Below are 20,387 nucleotides of genomic sequence, written 5' to 3'. Positions count from 1 at the left end.
ATTGTTTACAAAAGCAAATAATCTAAGAATCTGTGACATTCGCAATATCTTTTTGGGAAAAATATGAGGATGATGCTGCGATTATATTTATTCTTTAATTGTGATACTATTTTACATCTCTCTAAATGTATTTTAATTTTATTTGATTGATTTGCTAATGAGTGATAATTGTAAAGTTTATTTATTATTTATCTCCGAAAACGGATGGAGAAAACTCACGCTCTAGCCCGCAGGAACATCAAGATCATCAGTGACTAGGTGAAGACAAGGTACGACAAACGGGCCAATGCCGCTGGGTTTCAGGAGAACGATCTGGTGTGGCTTTACAACCCACAAAGACGAAAAGGCAAGTCCCCAAAGCTTCAAAAAGACTGGGAATTGCCCTACCGAGTGATAAAAAGAATCAACGATGTTGTGTATCGAATACAGAAGAGCCCAAGGTCGAAACTGAAGGTCGTCAACATTGACAGACTCAACAAGTACTATGGTGAAGCTGGATCTGCCCGGGACGGACAGATCTAAGGAGGGGGCAGTGTTATAAACCTGGTGGTGGCACAGATGGGGGTAGTGGTGTGTATGTGTAGTCAGCCGACGCAAATCGCCCCAGGCCAGCGCTAGACAAGCGGTCAACCGTGACGAGTTACGACGGTCGGCCGAGACGAGTGTCAACAAGATGGTTCGGGAAGGATCGTCGTCGTGAACAGAGCTCAGGAGCATCACCCAGAATGGTCGAGCGACGTTCGGTCCGGTTCGAGAAGGCCAGCAGGGATCCTGTATAAAGAGCGAAGGTATCAGAGACCAGTCAGTCACAACTTCCCGATCTACAGTTCGTTACAACGGCTGAGTACAAGTCCGAGACGAGACAGAGAGACCAGTGCAAGAATTGATACGGCGGAGATATATTAGTACAGTCTTGTGTTACGTGCTGCCAATTGTACAGTATTGGCTGTTATTTATTGACATTAAACTATTACGTTATTTTGGAGCCCTGAGTTGTCAAGTTCTTTAAGTTGGTGGTGTCGTTTGGTGCAGTTTGCAGAGAGCCTGGATATTGAGATTCGTAACAATATATATATATCTAAACTCAACAGGCTAACGGGAGATTAACCTTGTGTGGCAAATAAGTTGTATTTTTTTAAAAGATATATATACGCTTATAGATCGTCCTTCGTGATCGAAGATGAGCACATTTCTCATTTCCTATGGACTCGAAGATGACTGTAAAGTCAAATCCTCGCATTAAAAAGCCGTCCGCATACCTGACAAGGGTGGGTTTGGTCAGTTGCAGATAGGCCTGCATCTTCTCTCAGCTTTTTGTTGGTTTGGCGCTTTTTCACGCTGGCCACTCTTCTTGCTTCAAATCTTGATATTCTGATACTCACAGCTTCAAACCATGAGGAGCAATCGAGAGAGTGCTTCCCAGCCGTGAATGTCGATATCGCATTCCTTGAAGGAGCTCCTAAGAGTGTCTTTGTAGCGCTTGTATTGACCTCCCTTAGAGCGCTTTTCTGCACACAACTCCCCGCACAGAAGGGGAGATAAGCCACGTGTAAAGAATTAGACAATAAGAATAAAAAGATAATTAAATGTTAATGTAAAGATTATATCAAAGACTGTATGTATAAGAATTAATTATTAAGACAACTTTGTATAGGATTTGTTAATTAAAGTTGTCTTAAAGTTTTTATTGAATTATTTAAACAATTTTTTTCGCATGTTTTTAAATACCAAAATATATGTTCATGAGACAATTAGTTTTTGTTTTATTAAAATATTTCTATTGATTGGAAATACAATGTCAGTGTTGGTTAGAAGTTACAAAAAAATGTTTAAAAAATTAATAGATATAGTTCAACATTTGAGTTTTAATCAGAATCATGAGATGTTAAAATCTGGTTTACTTTTAAAGAAATTAATGAATAAAAAAGTGAAATCAATTAAGAATATCAATCAATCAAAGATCATAACAAAAAAAGATATGTTTAAAAGCATTTCTGAAAGAATCTACAATGAAACTAATAAGTAACACTTTTATAAATGCTGCTCAACTCTCAATGTTTCAAATTAAACGTAAATAAAAGTCTATACACAATACTATAAATCTATATATTAGTATCATCATTCCATAGATTATGCTAGCGACACTCAAGAAAATATTGATGATGATACAATTTAAAGCAGCTCTTCCTTATTAAGCTGCTCTGCTTCATCAACAGTAAGTACTGTTAGCTGTGTTACATTTGGACCAAGCAAAGATATAGCATTACTTTTATAAGCAAACATATGGTTGGTAATCTGCAATTTTAAATGAAGCCATTCTTTGAGCAAACGTGGTAAGGTATCCCATCCTTCTTTAGTTACCTTTTTATTTTTGTACACAGCATGCAAACAGAGCCTGGGAACAAAAAGTGATCACATATCAGGGGTAAAATTAAAAGAAATAGGCTACTCAATAACTAAAAAAAAAAGTAATTAAAAATAATAACATTGAAATTTCGATGCTCTAAAAATGATGAAGGAATCTTTCCAGTTCCTTCCTTTCTCCTTCAGAATATTATAAAAGATCAGGGGCGAACTGGCCTTGTGAGTTCCAAGCCTCATCGTCTATAAAAGAACTGGTGCAAACTGGCCTTGTGAGTTCTGGGTATATTCCAAGCCTCATTGTCTATAAAAGATCAGGGGCAAACTGGCCTTGTGAGTTCAGGGTATATTACAAGCCTCATCGCCCCCCCCCCCTACTTCTGAGTTGAAATGTCTTGTTGAGAAAGACAAATAGACTAACTGGGATGGAAGACTGCCTCCAGTGGTCTCCCACAGTTCTAGCAAACAAGCATTGCACATAGGGAGGATGAAAGAAAGGTGACAATAAGGAGCGTACCAGGTGGCACACACACAATATCACCCTGTTGCAAAGCAGACATTTAAAAAAAAGATACCCAGACATTCTTATGTACGTTTATATTATTATTTTTTTTTTGGTTACAACTAATTTTTGTAGAAATGCTAAGAAAATATCACAACTTTACACCTTCCTTTTAATCGCTTGATTAAACAATGCTTTCCCTTATGCATTAGCACATGGGTTTCAACACTGATTTGATGCAAAGAACTGGTGTCATTGAGATCATTATCATCTTATCTTATAAATTACAGATGATTTTACATTTCGCCTATACATGATGATGTTGACATTTGATGCCATTTTGTCCCATTTTCAGCTTTCCCCTATATTTCAATAGATCCATCAATAATGTTATTGAAAATTGTGAATGCTGTGTAATTAAAAAAAAAAAAATTAATAAATAAATAATATGAATTAGTTCTTACACAAATCTGCAAATGACCAAAACTGACAGATAAATGAGAGTGTTATGCTTATGTCAAATATGAGACATACAAATTAGTTTTCTATCCATTCACTAGAAGCTTCACATGTGACAAAAGGCCAAATTAGATACAATGGTGACTTATCTGACTTATCTGATCATTTCCCCACAGGGAATGGGGTAAAGCAATGCTGAGTACTTGCCTATACTCTGTTTGCAAGAAGGCATATAATTTACTTATAAAATACTTGTAAAGACACAAAGATAGAGGCACACTCCTTATTCCATACCCTAAAACAAAGTCGTACAAGTGCTCCTTCTTCCCTAGTGCCATTGGAGAATGGAATGGGTTGCCTGAATCAACCAGGAAAACCAAGAATTTACAAAGTCTTAGTCATTTGGTTAATATGAATAGATTGACACATGAAATGCATAGGACGTGCATAGGACGTACTTATCTTCTATTTTGAAGTAACGTCTGTAATATATAAAATAAATCTGTTTTCAATAACAAAGCTTTAGAGTTTCTTCAATAAATAAACTCTCTGTTTAATTCTGTTACATTTCTTGAATTAATTAAAAAAAACAACAACACTAACTTTATAATGTCATAATGGTGACTTAACATTAACTACTAAATCATCTATTGTAACATAAATGCATTTAAAAATTTTTAATTATGCATTTTTACAAAACTTATATCAACTCTGTCTGTCTAGTAAAAAGTTTGTACACACTAGTTCTCACATATCCATTCTTCGACAAAGTTGAATTAACTATTCATTGGCATAGACAAGACATGAATCAATAAAAAAAATTAACCAAATAGTTAATAACTGATAATTAATTATTTTGTTTGATACCAACAAGGGAAATTAATCCTATAGTATTAAAAGATACAGTTAAATATGTAGGGTTCCATCCCCTAGGATAATTGAACACATTTAGTACTTCAACACCCATTCTTAGATCACGTTGAAACTTTAAACAATTATTTATTGTACCTATTGTATTGTACCTACCAAATCATGATCAATTCATTTTAGTAATCAATAATTTATTGAAAAAGGGTGATAATCTCTACCATACTGAGAGATATTGTTGTAAGTACAGAGTTCTTTCCCTTAGATTTTTTTTTTTAAAAAGGACTTTAAACAAAATCTTGTAAATATTACTGTTTATATTGTTTCTCTATCCACTAGTTCTTAATATTATTCTTATAGGCCTAACAGTATACCCAACCTTTTACTTGATTTATTTAGAGCATAATTTATTAAGATTTCAAAGATTATTTAGCTCTTTCAGTGCAAATCATTTTGATAAAAAAAATAAAAAATTTGAGTTTTCCAGGATGAACAAAAATTTTCAAGGGGGGTAGACTTACTATAACTAACATAACTTTTTTACTTTATTAAATAATCTAACATATTTGATTTTAACTTAAAGAAAAATAAATTGGCTACAAAAGTATAATAATTAAAATAAATTATTTAAAACATTTTTTTTTTCATTTATTTTAAACTGATCATGGAAAATGAAAAATTTCTAAAATTTATTGAAAAATCAATATACTGAAAGATTTAACCTTTTAATTAATCATTTAATCTATAAATATTGAAAAATCACAAAACTAAACACATTTAATCCACTAAGAAATTGTATTATTTACATTTTTCGGGTCCCGGGAAATAAACTAAAAAAGAGGAACCATTAACACAATGTTGTCTTTTTGAAAGAAAAAATGTTGGTACTCCATTGAATTTACTACCAAAACAAAGAAAAATCACTCCCTCATCCGGAAAATAAAAAAAAAAGAGAAATAAAAAATTTAACATAAAAAAGATAGTGAAATAAATATTATAAACCAAGTTACTCGCTGAGTATAACGCTGCACTCACCAGTACTAGCGAAGTTACTCACTGAGCGTAACGCTGCACTGAAAGAGTTAAGATATGAATATGAAAACAAATATTTACCTCTCCAGTGTGAATGGAGTTCTTCTAAGTACAATCACCTGGTCACTGGTGATCTATTTATGTTGACATGCACATGTTGAGACATAACAAAATGAAATGAAAATGTTTGTGTACATTTTAAATGGTTCTAGTAGTTATACAAACAATTCTGATAATTTTGTAATACTATATTACACTATCATGTTCAGATAGTCCAGGGATAATGTCATAACCTATCACTAATCCAGGTCTGTTAGTTAAGATGAGATCTAATGTGTTGTTTAATCTGGGGCAAAAACATCTGGACATGATGGTATTCCAGCTAGTTTGCTCAAGTAACTAAGCTACGAGCTAGTACCAGTGTTCAAAATACTTTTTTCAGGTATAACTTAATAAAGGAAAGAATCAAATGTCCCCTATTTAAAAAAGGAAAAAAATCTGATTCGGGAAACTGCGGCGTACCACTACCACCTTATCGTAGTTGCAGCATGAACACCATGCTCTACCAAGGGTGTCGTACTGGTTGCTCGCTACGGATGGACGGACCAGCAGCGAGTGTTTATGTCAAGCCTTCCCCCCGTATGTCTTAAGGGCAATGGTAATAGAAACAGAAGGCTCTCCGAAAAGCAGATAGCGCTGGACACCAGCTCGAAGGTTAATAGGGTTATCCTGGGACTTGGCTCATTTGTGGGCCTCTCCAATGGGCAAAGCTGGGTTGTCTGGTGTGGCCTTCCAGGACTTTGTTGGGCGACCTGGTTGAGCCCACAAACTAAACTATAAATAGCCTATCGCCTTTAAGGTAGTAGAGGAACATGCTGTTCAATTAGCACTTCTGATACTAGGGATATAAAAAAATCCATATGAAACCCTCCTCTTTCGACATACAGAAAGTGGAGCTACACCAAGGCTAACTGGCTAGCTTACAGTGGGGAAGACTGTTGACCCTCGTAATGGACCACTGCAGGGATGCCTGTACTGGGTTAGACCTTCAGGATACCCCGAAAACTTGGAGCTTTTTACGAAATCATGAGGCCAATGATATGGCGTGTACAACCACCCGATTATTCACGCTAAGTGGGGATTGGGCCTAGACTGACAAAATAAAAGGCACTGGAAAGCTACAAAAGGGGGGAACCAAGGCTAAGAACCCACAGAGTTGTAACTCATTGGAGAGAGAGAGACACCAGATCCAACGGAAATTTTCATGCACATTGCGACCAATTTCAGCGTGGAAGCTGGATTCTCCACTGAGCAGCTCCCAATCCGTAGGCACATGCTCCGCCTGAAGGTGTGTTAACACTTAACAGGTAGGAGAGGCAACAAAAAGACACACACTCCAAGACCTTCTTAGAAAAATGGCGTTAAACACATTAAAGACACACCCAATGGATGTCATTTTCTGAAGGACCCCATGAGAACCGGATTCAGGGCCTACATCAATTATTCACATCTTAGTCCAACTGTTTTTGGTGTTAATTTAAAGCCATTTATTATTACAGTTCTCTTCCTACTACGAAATCCTGAATCCATTGATGTAATGAACTATTAATGCCAAAGTATTTTAGTTTTTTTAAGCAGGCCAAGCGCTGAACTTCGTCTACTAAAATTGCATCTATTTGCTCACTATTATCTAATCACTTTGAAAAATCATCAAATGATCCTATTAAGTGAAACTAATCACTTTGAAAAATCATCATAATCCTATTAGTTGAGTTTCACATGACCTATATTTCCTAAAGCTATGTTAGTATGGAGTGAGGACATTATGTTTATCTAAGTGATTTATGATATTGGAACATATTATGTGTTCTAGAATTTTACATGTGATGCTGGTGAGAGATACTGGTCTGAAGTTCCCCAGATCAGATTTTTCTCCTTTTTTAAGTAGAGGTGTGACATTAGCTTCTTTCCAGTTCATCGGTACCTGCCCTGATTTTGTGATACCTTAAAAAGTATTTTGAACACTGGTGCTAGCTTGTGGCTTAGCTTAGAGTAATCTAGCTGGAATGCAATCAGGTCCAGAAACTTTATTTGGTTTTATGCTAGCTAATAGTTTTTGGATCCCTTTTTCTTGTACATTAATATCTCCTATGTTTTCTACTTGGTTTAAATTTATTAATATGCCTTTGTCTCCTGGGGCTGAAAATGTTGATGCAAAATGTTAAGAATGTGAGTTTAATATCATTATCGCTATGTGATATCTTCACTTTTTAATAGGGATACTCTTGTTTCCAATTTCTTTAATATATGGCCATACATTTTTATTGTTATCTTAGATATTTCTTTATCTATGTATTCATTCTGCAGCTGTCTGCTTTTGGGTTAGGTATTGGATTTTAAGGTACTTTTTATGGACTTTCTTCCTTAGTTTCTTTAATTTTTTAAAATAGGTTTTCTTTCTATTTGCAAAGTTTCAGCATTTATTTATTTTGTTTGATGAGTATTAAGTTGGATTTTGATTTTCTATAATGTTTTTAAGATGGCTTTAATGTTTTACACAAATAGTGTACTTGGGATAAAAATACCTAAGATGGAACAAAGTAAAAACCTTTTGAGAAGGCAGCAGATTACTTGTTTACCTTAATTTGCAATAGATTGATATGGTTGTCTATGAATTTGCCAAGTGATTCCTGTATCTATTTTTAATAATAACATTTTATGGTATGTGGAATTTTAGGAGAATATTGATATGGAATAGTACAGGCCAGTGGTCACTGGTAACTAGTTGATCTGTAAATGCTCTTGTACTATTTTGTGTAAATTATTGCTTAGATTAGTTTACACTAACCAGATTTTGGAGAATAAGATTAACTAGCCAACCTTCTGTGTAGCATACACCGCTATTTAGTGACGGGTTAACACTTCCTGAAAGACACATTTGTCTAAATGGGTTGGTTTGGGCATGTCTGGAGAGCAAGGAAGGCGCGGGTGCAGGCGGGTGGAAGGAGGGTTAAAGAGTTGGCGTGCGTGTATGGTGTCCCGCATGGTTGGGCAACACAGAGAATTATATATACAGACAGAAGATCGCTTGTTCTCCCCCCCCCCTATTTTTTTTTCTGAGCCGCGCTCTCTGTCGCCGCGAAAGTTATGTGGAGTAACTCTAGTCTAGGCTTGCAGAAATAAAAGACTTTTTCATCAAGGGTTAGAGTCAGCGTGCGTGCATGCGTGGTGTCCCGCATGGTTGGGCGACGTAGAGAATTATAAATACAGATTTAGAGTCAAGTTTATTTATTAGAATAAGTGTATTTCTTGCTTGTTATTTTTGTCTATTTTTCCTCTGGCATTGAGATGTGGATATACTTAACCCAGAGTGTGACTGTTAATATCTCCATAATCAAAATTCTTCAATGTTAATAATTACTTGTATATAGTCATGCTGAAGACTCTTATCTGGTCGACAGTAATAGCACAAGATATTTAGTATTCTCTCAGTAATAAGATTTGATTTCTTTTTACAGAATCTGTTGAATTAAATTTCATTGAATTGTGATACCATTTTTAGTTTGGATACTTTATTTTGTCTAATCTTCTCAGGAAGATGTGTTTCTTGGTTGTTGTTTTTTTTTGTCTATAATTACTTCTTATCCATAACTTACAAATACAAAAATTAACCAAATAAAATACTCAGAAAGATACTATGATAATAACAATAGACATGATAAAATTAACTCATGTGTAAAAGAATGTTTGTAAATCTTATGATCAAATAAATATTTCACACCAAAACACACAATTTTACCAATCTTTCTGTGTCCTCCAGAATGTTACTGCAACAACCACCATAGATTAAAATATCCCCATACATATTAAGTGATGCACTGTGCCACAATCTAGGTTGACCTGTGCCATGCACCAAAAGAGTCCAGGTAAAAGATTGCACATCCAGTAACCATAGATCATCTTCAAAAATAGAAAACAAAAATAGTTTTAAAAAGTTACAATATTCTCCATTATACAGCTAACCAACCTTTATGACTTTTGTAACTATTTGAATCTTAATAACTAATTAATAATAGAATTTTAAAAAATGAAACATTTGTTCAAACCCCCCCCCCTCCCCAATCCCCTGAAAAAAAAATCTAGTTAAACATTTGTATAAATCTACTCAGGATAAATAAAATTTGAATGATAGGCCTACAGAAGCAGACTAAGAAGATAGTGACCAAAATGAATGTCTATTTATTTATTTAACTCTTTAAACATGAATAGTATAGAGTTCTCCTTTCAGATCGTGTGCAATATAGGGCAGATAATGTTAAAGTCATCTTCTTCTTTGGCCAACGGTTAACTAGCAGGGTGTCATGTGGCCAGCACAATGACCAACCACCTTTTCTTTCCCCAACTAAAGTCAGGTACCCATTAGAGTTGGGCGAACTCAGGGGCGCCCTAAAAATCCAGAAATTCAAAATCCCAGTTTTCACCAAGATTCAAACCCAGGACCCCAGGTTTGGAAGTCAAGCGCTTAACCACTCAGCCACCAGGCCCCCTTTAATCGTGAATACGTATGGGAATACCTCTAGAAGTATGTATGTTCAAAATATAGAATATAAATATTTGATTATTATATTTTAAAAAATCATAACAGTCAAATCAGAGTTTTCCCTGTGAGGCCAATCAGCAAGTAATTCTTTTCCCAAAGATATACATAAACTGTTAAATTTCTATGAAAATTGTTAGAGCTGTTTTTTGAGATCCAAGTCCACCCAGGTAGATTCCCCCATGAATTTGCAAGCTAATAAGAGGAATTGTGAAAATTGTTGTTTATAATATGCATTACATCCTTTAGTATATAGTACTATCCTTAAAAGAGAAAAAATAATTTACAAGATAACATTCAGTCTATGTATTAATAACTTTAACAAATATACAGATGTGTAAATAGGAGAGGTTATTACAGGCCTGAGCATTTAAAAAAATAGATGGAACAAGAAAAAAAAAAACTTCTTAAAAAACTACAGTACCTCCTTTATACAACTTATAGAGTGATTATTTTTCTATTAATAACTATATCTAGATTGATAAGAGGATGCCCAAAATGCTGCTTAACATTAATTTATTAACCTCTTTAATGAATGAGTAAATACCCATATAGTCCATTGTCAGAACTGAGTTCTGGTCAGCCTGGGTCTCCTGTTAACTGTAGAGGAGAAGGGGGGCAATTCAGGATGTTGACTTCAAAACTGTTATTGTTTTGGATTGTTTTACTTGGTGAGATGTTTTTTTGAATGGAATGTAACTCATAATAAAGGAGTGGGTTTTGTTCCTAGTCCAGGACAGTTGGACTTTTTGGATATAGATAGAGTTGAAGTGTAGACTCTAATTATTTTCTGAATAGTCATTATTCATTCTATGGGATATTGAGCTGTTTTAATTGATACTGGATATTTCATTTGTCTGAACTGAGCCTGTATTATAGTACAGCGTGATGTTTTGGCAACGCCGTTTTGGCGACAGGGCGTTTTGGCGCGAGCCGTTTTGGCGCGAGATATCATTTGACAATAATTTAATAAGCACGTAGCTTTTTTTTAATGAACCCTTGAATTCCAGCGACTTAGGCAAATAACCATGGTGTCTATGTATACTTAACTGAAAGTATTTTCAGAAACATGGTACATGTATTATATTTTTACTTATTAATAGCAAGTGTTTGGTATGTATAGCTGGAGATACCATATTATATACAGTCATTAAATAAACCAATGATAATGTAAACAAATAATTGCATCAATTTTTAGTCTATCATCGTTTCATTTTGTTTTTAATTTTAAAGTAATATCTTAAAAAACTTTTTTGAAAATAAAAGTGTGCCTCTTAATAAACACACATACACAAGCCAAAATGTTTATTTTTAAGAAAATGATGTGAAAAACAAACACACATTTACATTTAGTACGTGAAAAATATGTCTTAAGACAAACACTCATGCAAAACATAGATATGAATAATTCTTTTAAAAGAAATAATACAATAAACGTACATAATGTATTTCGCGCCAAAACGGCTCGCGCCTAAACGACCTTCGCGCCAAAACGGCGGCGCCAAAACGTCCTGCTTCGGTAATAAACATGTTATATGTCTGTGAATTGGCATTCTGAATCTTTATTCTGTCATTATATGTGTCATTATGGTATTGCCCAGGACTTGGGTACATTTAGTAATCAGCATTGAAGTACACATACGTATATTAGAGAAGAAAAAGAGCCTTGACAAGATAAATATTTTCTAGTTCTCTAGACAAATTTTTTTTAATACTTTGAAAAATTATAAGGGTCAAATAAAGTTTTCCTTGTGTGGCCAACGAACTAGTAGTTCATTTCTCAATTATTTACATAAACTGTCAAATTTCAAGGAAAATTGTTAAAACAAGATAGATGTCCAGAGTAGTCCGAGAAGGTTACAGGAAGAGACTAGTTGAATAGAGGTATTGTAATATAAGGAAATAGCTCTTGCCTCACTTTCCTGGACTGTGTATTACTCAAAGAGATTAGATAGATAGAGATTCTGCACATGTTACAAAAGAACAGTATTTATGAACTAAGATGTGCTAAAAAAGGTTATCCTTAAGGGTGATAGTCAACTTCCTGAACAACTATTGTTATAGGGAGCTATGCAAGGGAATGTATGCAGAAAAAGGCAAGGACAGACAAGAAGACTTAATGCAAAGTTGAATCATGCCTATATGTGACTGGACTTTCAAAACATGTGCACAAAGGAAAACAAAAGTGTTAAAAAGGTAGATACAGATAAAATGATCAATTCAACTTTAAATAGCAAATACATAATTTTCACCTTAAAGGGAAACTCCAATGGTTTTTCAAATTTGAGTTACTGACATATTTAAATTCTGTGTAATAAGTTGTAAAAGTAAACAATTTACCATTTTTTATTTATATGCTTAGAAACATTTATATTTAATAAATTAGTAAGTAAATTCTAGACATCTAAAAAAAACCCCGGAGTTCTTTGAGATTTTGTTTTTAGCTTAGACAAACCTCACTTCCCTCAACAATACTGAAAAGGAAACCAGATTTAACGAATCGTATCGCTTTATTCTTACAGTAGCTGTTAGGCTTAGTGACGGCCTAGTCCAGAGCTATGGTACAGTTATATATATATATATATATATATATATATATATATATATATATATATATATATATATACATTCTGTGGCATTTTACGTCTCGAGAGATGATCTTTTCCCTTTGCAACTTCTTGTGTGACTAAAGAGGCCAATCCTTGATACACAGCTGCGATCGCAGGTTGGGCATATATAGGCCTAATCATCAGGTGCTGTTGCATTTTCACCATTCTTTCTGCTTCTGTTGTGTATGACATCTGCTATCCGTGACCCTTCCTTTATGCTCGCTCTCCATGTGGATCTATCCAGTGCCACCTCTTCCCAGCTGCCATTGTCGATTTTGAAGAGCTTCATGTCGCGTTTGCATACATTCATACATCTAAAAGCATTAGGATAACCAACTCGAGAAAAAAAGTAACATTTTCATCTTAGCCCCTCCCTGTCCCAAAAAATAAATAGATCATGTGTCTGACTGATTCTAACAAACTGGTCAGTGTAAGACTATTCTAGACTACGTGTAGTTGGTTATGACAAGACAATCAAGCGATAGTGTTTGTTGTGTGTTGAGTGGTAAGGCGAGAAAATATGCACTGCCGTGGTTAGTCAAGCATGTAAATCTACTTTTAACACAAATTTTTTTCTTTGCTTACAAGATCTAGATCTAACAGCATAGACAAAGATATATTTCTTTTACGAAAATGTAAACTTTACTGTATGGTTTTCCGTTATACAGTAAGTCAATAGATTAAATTAATAGGTTTGTGTGACATCACACATATAAACCCGATGAAAGTCTGACCGTTTTGGATGTGCAGGAAAATTACGTCATTAAAACATCAATTACTAAGTTATTATTGCAAATAAAAAAAAAAATAATAATATAGGGCCTATTTATTATCTGTAAATCAAAACACATATTATATAAAAAATTGTCAAAACCATAGGAGTTTTCCTTTAATTAGTAGACACTGAGTGAGTAACCTAACCTTGAACACTGTTTACTACCAAGAAAAGTTGCCATTAGTAAGACTTAAATGTAGACCTACCTGTGGTAATAAGAAAGGAGAAACAAGCAAAATATAAAAATCCTTCTTTAAAAAAAAAAACAACAAAGCTTATCTAAAGGGGAAGAACTCTGCCTTTAAAACTATATCAATCAATAATATACAAGTTATTTCTCATATTTGATATCAAACAAAATAATTAATTACAAATATGTTGGCCTCCTTCAGTTGTAACGACTATGGTTAATCTCGTAGAACACTTTTTCATGTGACTGTGAGCCCTGTTTTGGAGAGAAGCTCCCGTCCAAATATATCGCAATAATTAATTGACTAATTGGGTATTTTTTATATTGATAAATGTTTTGTTAGGTAAAAGAAATAATTGTTTTAAGTATCAATTTGATTGGAAAATGCGTGAGGGAGAAATAGCAGTAACAATTATTTAAGGGGACTAAACCCAACAAATTTGTGAGTGAATACTGAACAATTAGTTTTCCTTGTTGGTATCAAACAAAATAATTAATTACCATTAATTAATTGACTAATTTGTTACTTTTGAAAAATTGATTCATGTCTTGTATATGCCAATGAATAATTGTGCGAAATTTCAACTTGATTTTAATAGGTGTGGGAGAGAAAAAACGTGTAGACACTTATTACCTAACAGAGACAGAGTGTGTTGATATAAGCTTTGTAGAAATTAGCTTGTTACCTCAGATCCCATGTCTCTAGTAGAATTGACTAGTATAGATAGAGCTAAGTCAGCAATGTCTTCTTATGTCATAATGTGTTCTCAGCACTAGACTTATGAAAATAGTATCAAATGAAAGTAAGCTGACGGTTGAGGTTCATAGTTTCAGTTGATTAGTTTAATTACTAGTTTGGTTTAACAAATTTATTTTATCTGATTTCAATTCTGTGATTTAAACATACATATATGATTATTCACGTTGGATGCATTAATTAAAATCATTTGGAATTTCTACTCTTGTAAGTGCACTTTATTCATGTAGTATTTTTGTAGTGTACACATTAAGATAAAGAATAAAAGCAAAGAAATTTCTAAATATGCTAAAATATATATATATATATATATATATTCCAGTGTGTGTGTGTGTATGTATGTGTATGTGCAAAGAATACAAAGGGAACCAAATTTCAAACCTCCTGAAAAAAATCCTAGCCAAGGCTGAGACTACATACAAACAAGCAAGGCATAAAAAATTTAAAAAATTTATATAATCCAAATAAGAATAGAAGTATTTATACAGAAAGATCTTATATTTAAATTAGAGCCACACTTGAAATCACAAGACTCAAATTCTTCTCTTCATTATATACCTTAGCAAAGGGGTGGCCAACCTTTTGCTTTGGTGCGCCAATTTTTTTAACTTCTAATTCAGATGCACCACTTAAAATTTAACAAGTTTTCAGTCCTTTAAAGTATGGTGATTTGTACATATTTGGTTAGTTATACATATTTGTGTACATTTGTGTAAAATTTGGATACATCAGCTGCGTGGAGAGGGGCGACAACGTTCCGACCACAGCTAATGCCCAGGCATTCATCTCACCAAGATGATCCATAGTCGCTTCGCGACTGAAGGAGGCCATAGAGAGAGACATATTTGTGTGTAGTAGAGGAAGGGCTTTAAGAAAAAACTTTGCTTATTAGTTTGAATCTATAATAGACTTGTCCTTCTAGACTTTGTTCTTTTAAATATGGGAATCGGATTATATTTTTTTTTAATGAAAGATAAACAGTTTCAACTTCATTTTGAATCAGTGATATCATTTACAAAGCTATAAATCAATGTGTCAGTTTAAGATTTACATCATTGAGATGTCTAGTATCATCAACTAAAAGTGCTTAATTAAACATCCATTTTTAATCACACAGAAAAGATGTCTTTTCTTCTGGCAGAAAATCATGTGTGATATTTTTCAGTTTCCCAAATCTTCTGAGACCTTTTCCTCTAGAAAGTTAATGCACCTCATAATAAAAGGTTCTTACAAATCACAGTTTTCTCTGAATTCTCTTTTTCCTAATTTTATTTAAACATTTCACCATAAGATGCTACAAGTTCAGCAATGATATCTCAGAAGTGGATAATATAAAATTATTTTAAGCAAGATTACAGTAACTCTACCAGTCATTGATGGCTTAGTTTACCTTAGTTAACATTTAATTGATGATTTGCTAGACATGACTTTGCTTCCTCAAATATGTCTGACCTTATGGTTGTTTTTCCTACTCTAGAGATTTTTTAGTGTAAAATCCCTCAACAGATGATCTTGACGATAAAACTTTCCTTTTCAATATAAAATCTAAAGCAAACTTTAGTCACCTAATTCCAAGAGCGTAGCCAAGAAAGGTTACAAATTTCTACCAGTGGCTGAGCTCCGCTAATAAAGTACAGTGAATAGTCCGCCAAAATTGAAAAAGACTAAATGTGGCTCAACAAAGATAGCTAAGACGAATTTTATGAGTCAGTAATAGAAAACGGGTCTCAATAAAAAAAATCCTATGCCGAAGTGGGGTAAGTAAGGTTTTCACAGAGCATCGCATGAGGTTTGCGGGGTTTGTTCTCTTCCAAAATGAATTACGCATAATAAGAGTTGCGATGACATGGAGGCCAATACGAGGAAAGCGCAAACAGGGACATCCTAGTACAACTTCACGCCACACTTTCATGGAGGTTCTCAGTGCAGGTGGGAAGAGGCTTCAGACATTGCCAGTGATAGATTTTTGTGGAAACAGCTTTCCGCCCAATGCGCCGAAGGATCTTAGTTAGTAATATATAATTTATTTTTATCGGGGGAGGGGGGGGGGGGGGCCAAAAAAAAATGTCTACGCCCATGCTCTAGATATATTACAAATTTAATTACATGACTGATCCAAACTGATTGATCTAATTGATACACTTAATATAAGCTTGTTGTTTTTTTTTAAAGTATTTTTTGCTTTAAATTTATCTTGTTGTCTTACTAATCTGATGTAACAAAATACAGAAATTACAATGTTTCATTGTAAATAAATAGTCATTGAAAAAAAAACTTCTACTATTCTACTATTTTTATAGATAAAACCAAAAATTCAAAGAATTACAAGATTAAAACATAACTCATTTATTTTTAGTATCATTTTATAGAAAGGAGAAAATTATATATATATATATATATATATATTATTTTTTTAATGGACTAGAACATTGGTCGGCAAACTTGTCAGCTAATAGAGTTCAATATAACAAAGTAAAGAATTGAGGTTAATTCAAAGAGCCAAGCCATTTTTATTTTAAACTTAAACTTTATTATTAGAGACTTTTTATTTTCTTTATAATATAATAATAATAATCTTTATTTTTATCCATAATGAAATTTGTCTTACAATTTGTGCATTACACAAAATATTATAACTATAGTAAACCAAAATATACATTATTAATTTTTAATAAGTATGGCAAAAGAATAAGAATTTCTCTTTAAAATATTAGGTAAAAAGGGGTTATTTGTTTTCAAATGAAATTACTTATGGATTTAAAAAGTTGTGCTTCCATTTCCCTGTAACATATAATTAAACTGATTTAGATAAGAAATAACATCCCCAATGAAATAAAACTTCTCAATCCACAGATCATACATGAAGTCTGCATATGCATAGTGAACACTCTTCTCAAGAAGAAATACTTTTATTTCAGTAAACAATAAAGCTAATCATTTTAAATCTGACCTCTCAATGTATTAACTTTGCAAATTTCTTTTGGAAATGTCTGTGCACATGGTGCTTCCTAATGAATAATACAATGATTGGTAAGTAGCGCCTATCTTGTGATCAATTTTTTTTTATTTCAAAATAGGGACAACCCCATTTCTAGCAAGTCATTCTTTTTGCTCCATCTTTTAAAATTGAGACAATTAATTTTTTCTAATTGAATTTGATGTTTTTCTAAGAACTCAAATAAAAATGGCTATATTTACTTCACAGGTTTGTCTTTTGAGTTGCAATAGTAATAATAGTTCCTCTTTAGGGCCTTTAGTGTAGATAACATCTCAGTAAAAATGCATGTGGCTCTTCTGTTAACACCCTTTGTTTCAGCATGCATGTGAACAACTACAGATGCTATTGCTGTTTTCTAAAAATGTGCCTCCCTCTTTTTTTGTATGCTTTCTGTAGACTTATGTTTAAAAAATGTCAACTCGTCTCTTACAAGGCAAGATAAAAATAATATTTGTGCATGCATTTATCATTGAAAGAGATTTTATCCAAGGCTAAAATTAGAAAAGAAGCAAGATGATAGACAGATCTTGTATAGTGCCTCAACTGTTCAACAGACTAAGAGATAGGTGAAGGTGAAGTTGATACATTTTTTTTTAATTCCAGAAAAAAAATAAAGCAAACATCTCACCAAGTGGAACATTGTCATTACTGAAGCCTCCATACATAATTAGTTCTGACTTGTTAATAGCAGTCATACTGTGCCAGGATCTTTCTATAGGGAGATTTCCTCTACAATATTTGCTATATAATAAAAGAAAAAAACAAAATTTAAAACATTGGTGATAAAAGGAAACATGCTTCCACCAAGGTTTTATTCTTCCATTTTTTTTCACAATAGGTGTGCTGAACCAGCTTCTTTTTAAGGCTCTCAGAGTAAATTTCCTGTTTTAATTAAGGGCAACATATGTTGACGTATGTTTTACATCACAATAAATAATTTTCAAATAAAATTAAAATTAATCCTTAAGATTACATTAGTATGCTTGCAAATCTTAGAACTAATCATAGAATTAGAGAGGATAATCCTAGCAATGGAATTGAGATGCTATAGAAGGATACTAGGTATCTCCTACAATGACTGCATCCCAAATCAGATTTAAAACAGGATCATAATGACCTCTGATCAATGTAAAAAAATGCAAAAAAAACTTTATGGCCATATCCCTAGGTCTTCAGGGCTTACAAAGATATTCTTTTGGAGAAAAGTACCACAAAAAAGAAGAATAGGCAGACAGAGAAAGACAACATTAAACAAGGTTACAAAGACAGTTTGTGTGGAAACACAAACTGAAAATCGGCCCCTGAAGTGGTCCACCCAGGTAGGTAAAAAGGCAGGTTTCAATATTATCAGAATGAAATTCTATCAAAGACAAATGACAGAAAATAATGGAGAAAAATGATTGACAGATCTTGTGTGGTGCCCCAGCAGACCAAAGGATAGGTAAAAGTGAATGTGAAATTAGATGTGAACCTGGCCTAACTGATGTCTTATAATGAATATCTAATTGATCTAATTGTTTTGTAAAGGGCCAATCTCTTATTCCTCAAGAATAAAACATTTCTGTAAAAAAAAAAAAATCCCCCCCCCCCCGGCCAAAAAATTTTTTTTTTCTTTGATTAGATGTTCTATAACAACTGCAACTGATCTAAATGGGACGGACGGATGGACAGACAGGCCACACAAAACTAATAGCATCTTTTCCCCTTTCAGGGGCCGCTAAGAATGGATGGACCAGTCATTGAAAAATATTCTATTTAAGGAAAAAGAAGAGGCAGACAGAGAAACTGATGGGAAGACATTTAAGAATGAATGAACCTGTCATTAAAAAAAATTTTGTTCAAAGCAAAAGACAGAGAGAAATGGAGAAAAACAGTTGAAATATCATGGTTCAAAAGACAGGTGAAAGTGAAAAATAGAAAAGACAAATATGAGATTTAAGCTTTGAAAAAAAAAAGGAAGTAAAAATCCCCTATGTTGTCTATGTTTCTGTAGCCCACAGTTAATGAGGGTGTCATGTGGCTAACCACCTTTATTTTTCCCTAACTAATGTTACAGCTGGGTGGACTTATAGACGCCCTAAAGATCCCAAAATAAAAAATCAGAGTCTTGACCAGGATTTGAAATTGGTTCAGAAGCCAAGCACTTTACCACTCAGACACCATTTAAAAAAAAGGGTAACAATAATTGTTCTTACACTGGCAAAATGTTGATTTTGCACCTCAATTTCAGAAGTGGGTATTGCAGATCAATAACATTCTATTTATCACAAAACTATTAATGCGATTTGTGTAGAATTGAATGATTAACAATGACATCAATGGTTCTGTAAAATTTTGATTTCGAAAGTCTTCTCTGCATCTTGAGTAATTAGAATTTGATAGGAGTGAAAACTTAATTAATCTTAATTACTACGACACTGGCTATGAGCCTCTAGTGGTCATGACACCAGGTTCATTGAACTCCTTCGTGCCATGGATACTACGCCACTGTCCTCAATGATTGCAGGATGCTCAGAAACGATATCATGTATGGCTATTAAATGTATGTCAAGACGGATAAGTCACAACATGAGGGAAAGAATCTAGGTTAATTTTATTAATGAAATGAATGGACTATATTTTGTATGTTCATGTGTTAAAGTAAAAAACTCTCTTTGCGAAGAGTAGACCCATTATCTTAGATCTAGGCTTAGAGAGATTTTCTGCACATGCATGACCTTTTGGTCTTGTCTCATGACATGTGTTATATGACCTAGATCCATGAAACAGTAATACTTTTTTTTTTAGGGTCTTAAGTTTGTTTTAGGGCTACTTTACATATGTTACTTTTCTAGTTAGTATCCAAAGAACATTTATGCCAAGTTATATAAAGATTGGTCAAACAGTTTTGATTTCTATTCAGGACATACATACGCCTTACTTTCTGCTTTATATTATAAGATAGTAATACACATAAGTAAATATAATTTTATTTAGTTTCTTTTAACTAGACTACAATGAGAAATTAAAAGATGCAGAAGCACTGTGCATAGTTATCATATAAAAGTGTTTACACGTAACAGCAACACAGGATCAAAGAAACTCATAATCCACTTGAAGTCTGCTCATTTTTTAAAAATATTTTCATTAGTTTAGTCTTCAAAGACTAAATGTGGCTCAACAAAGATGGCTGAGATGGATTTTGGGAGTCAGTTACACAGACCGGATGTCAAACAAGGAAATCCTATGCCGAACTGGGAG

At 33.5% G+C, this 20,387-nt stretch overlaps 1 protein-coding gene across 7 annotated transcripts in view; it reads right to left on the bottom strand.

Moving 5' to 3' along the window:
* Positions 1-1,845: 1,845 nt before the first annotated feature.
* LOC106065551 (kelch domain-containing protein 2-like) overlaps positions 1,846-20,387 on the bottom strand; it is an 80,742-nt gene continuing 62,200 nt past the window's right edge. For 6 of the 7 annotated variants that reach the window (XM_056024502.1, XM_056024498.1, XM_056024501.1 and 3 more), the window contains 4 exons: positions 17,776-17,888; positions 9,021-9,181; positions 5,303-5,355; positions 1,846-2,395 (listed from right to left, as the gene is read on the bottom strand). In XM_056024502.1, coding sequence (XP_055880477.1) covers positions 2,173-2,395; positions 5,303-5,355; positions 9,021-9,181; positions 17,776-17,888 — 550 coding nt within the window. In that variant the 3' untranslated portion in view covers positions 1,846-2,172. The remainder of the gene's footprint in view (positions 2,396-5,302; positions 5,356-9,020; positions 9,182-17,775; positions 17,889-20,387) is intronic. The other variant, XM_056024504.1, reaches the window with a different exon arrangement.

The sequence above is a fragment of the Biomphalaria glabrata genome, chromosome 3, assembly GCF_947242115.1.
Source record: "Biomphalaria glabrata chromosome 3, xgBioGlab47.1, whole genome shotgun sequence".
Classification (NCBI taxonomy): Eukaryota; Metazoa; Mollusca; class Gastropoda; family Planorbidae; genus Biomphalaria; species Biomphalaria glabrata.
The sequence above is the reverse complement of the archived record's forward strand: the minus strand, read 5'-3'. Positions and strand labels throughout refer to the sequence as shown.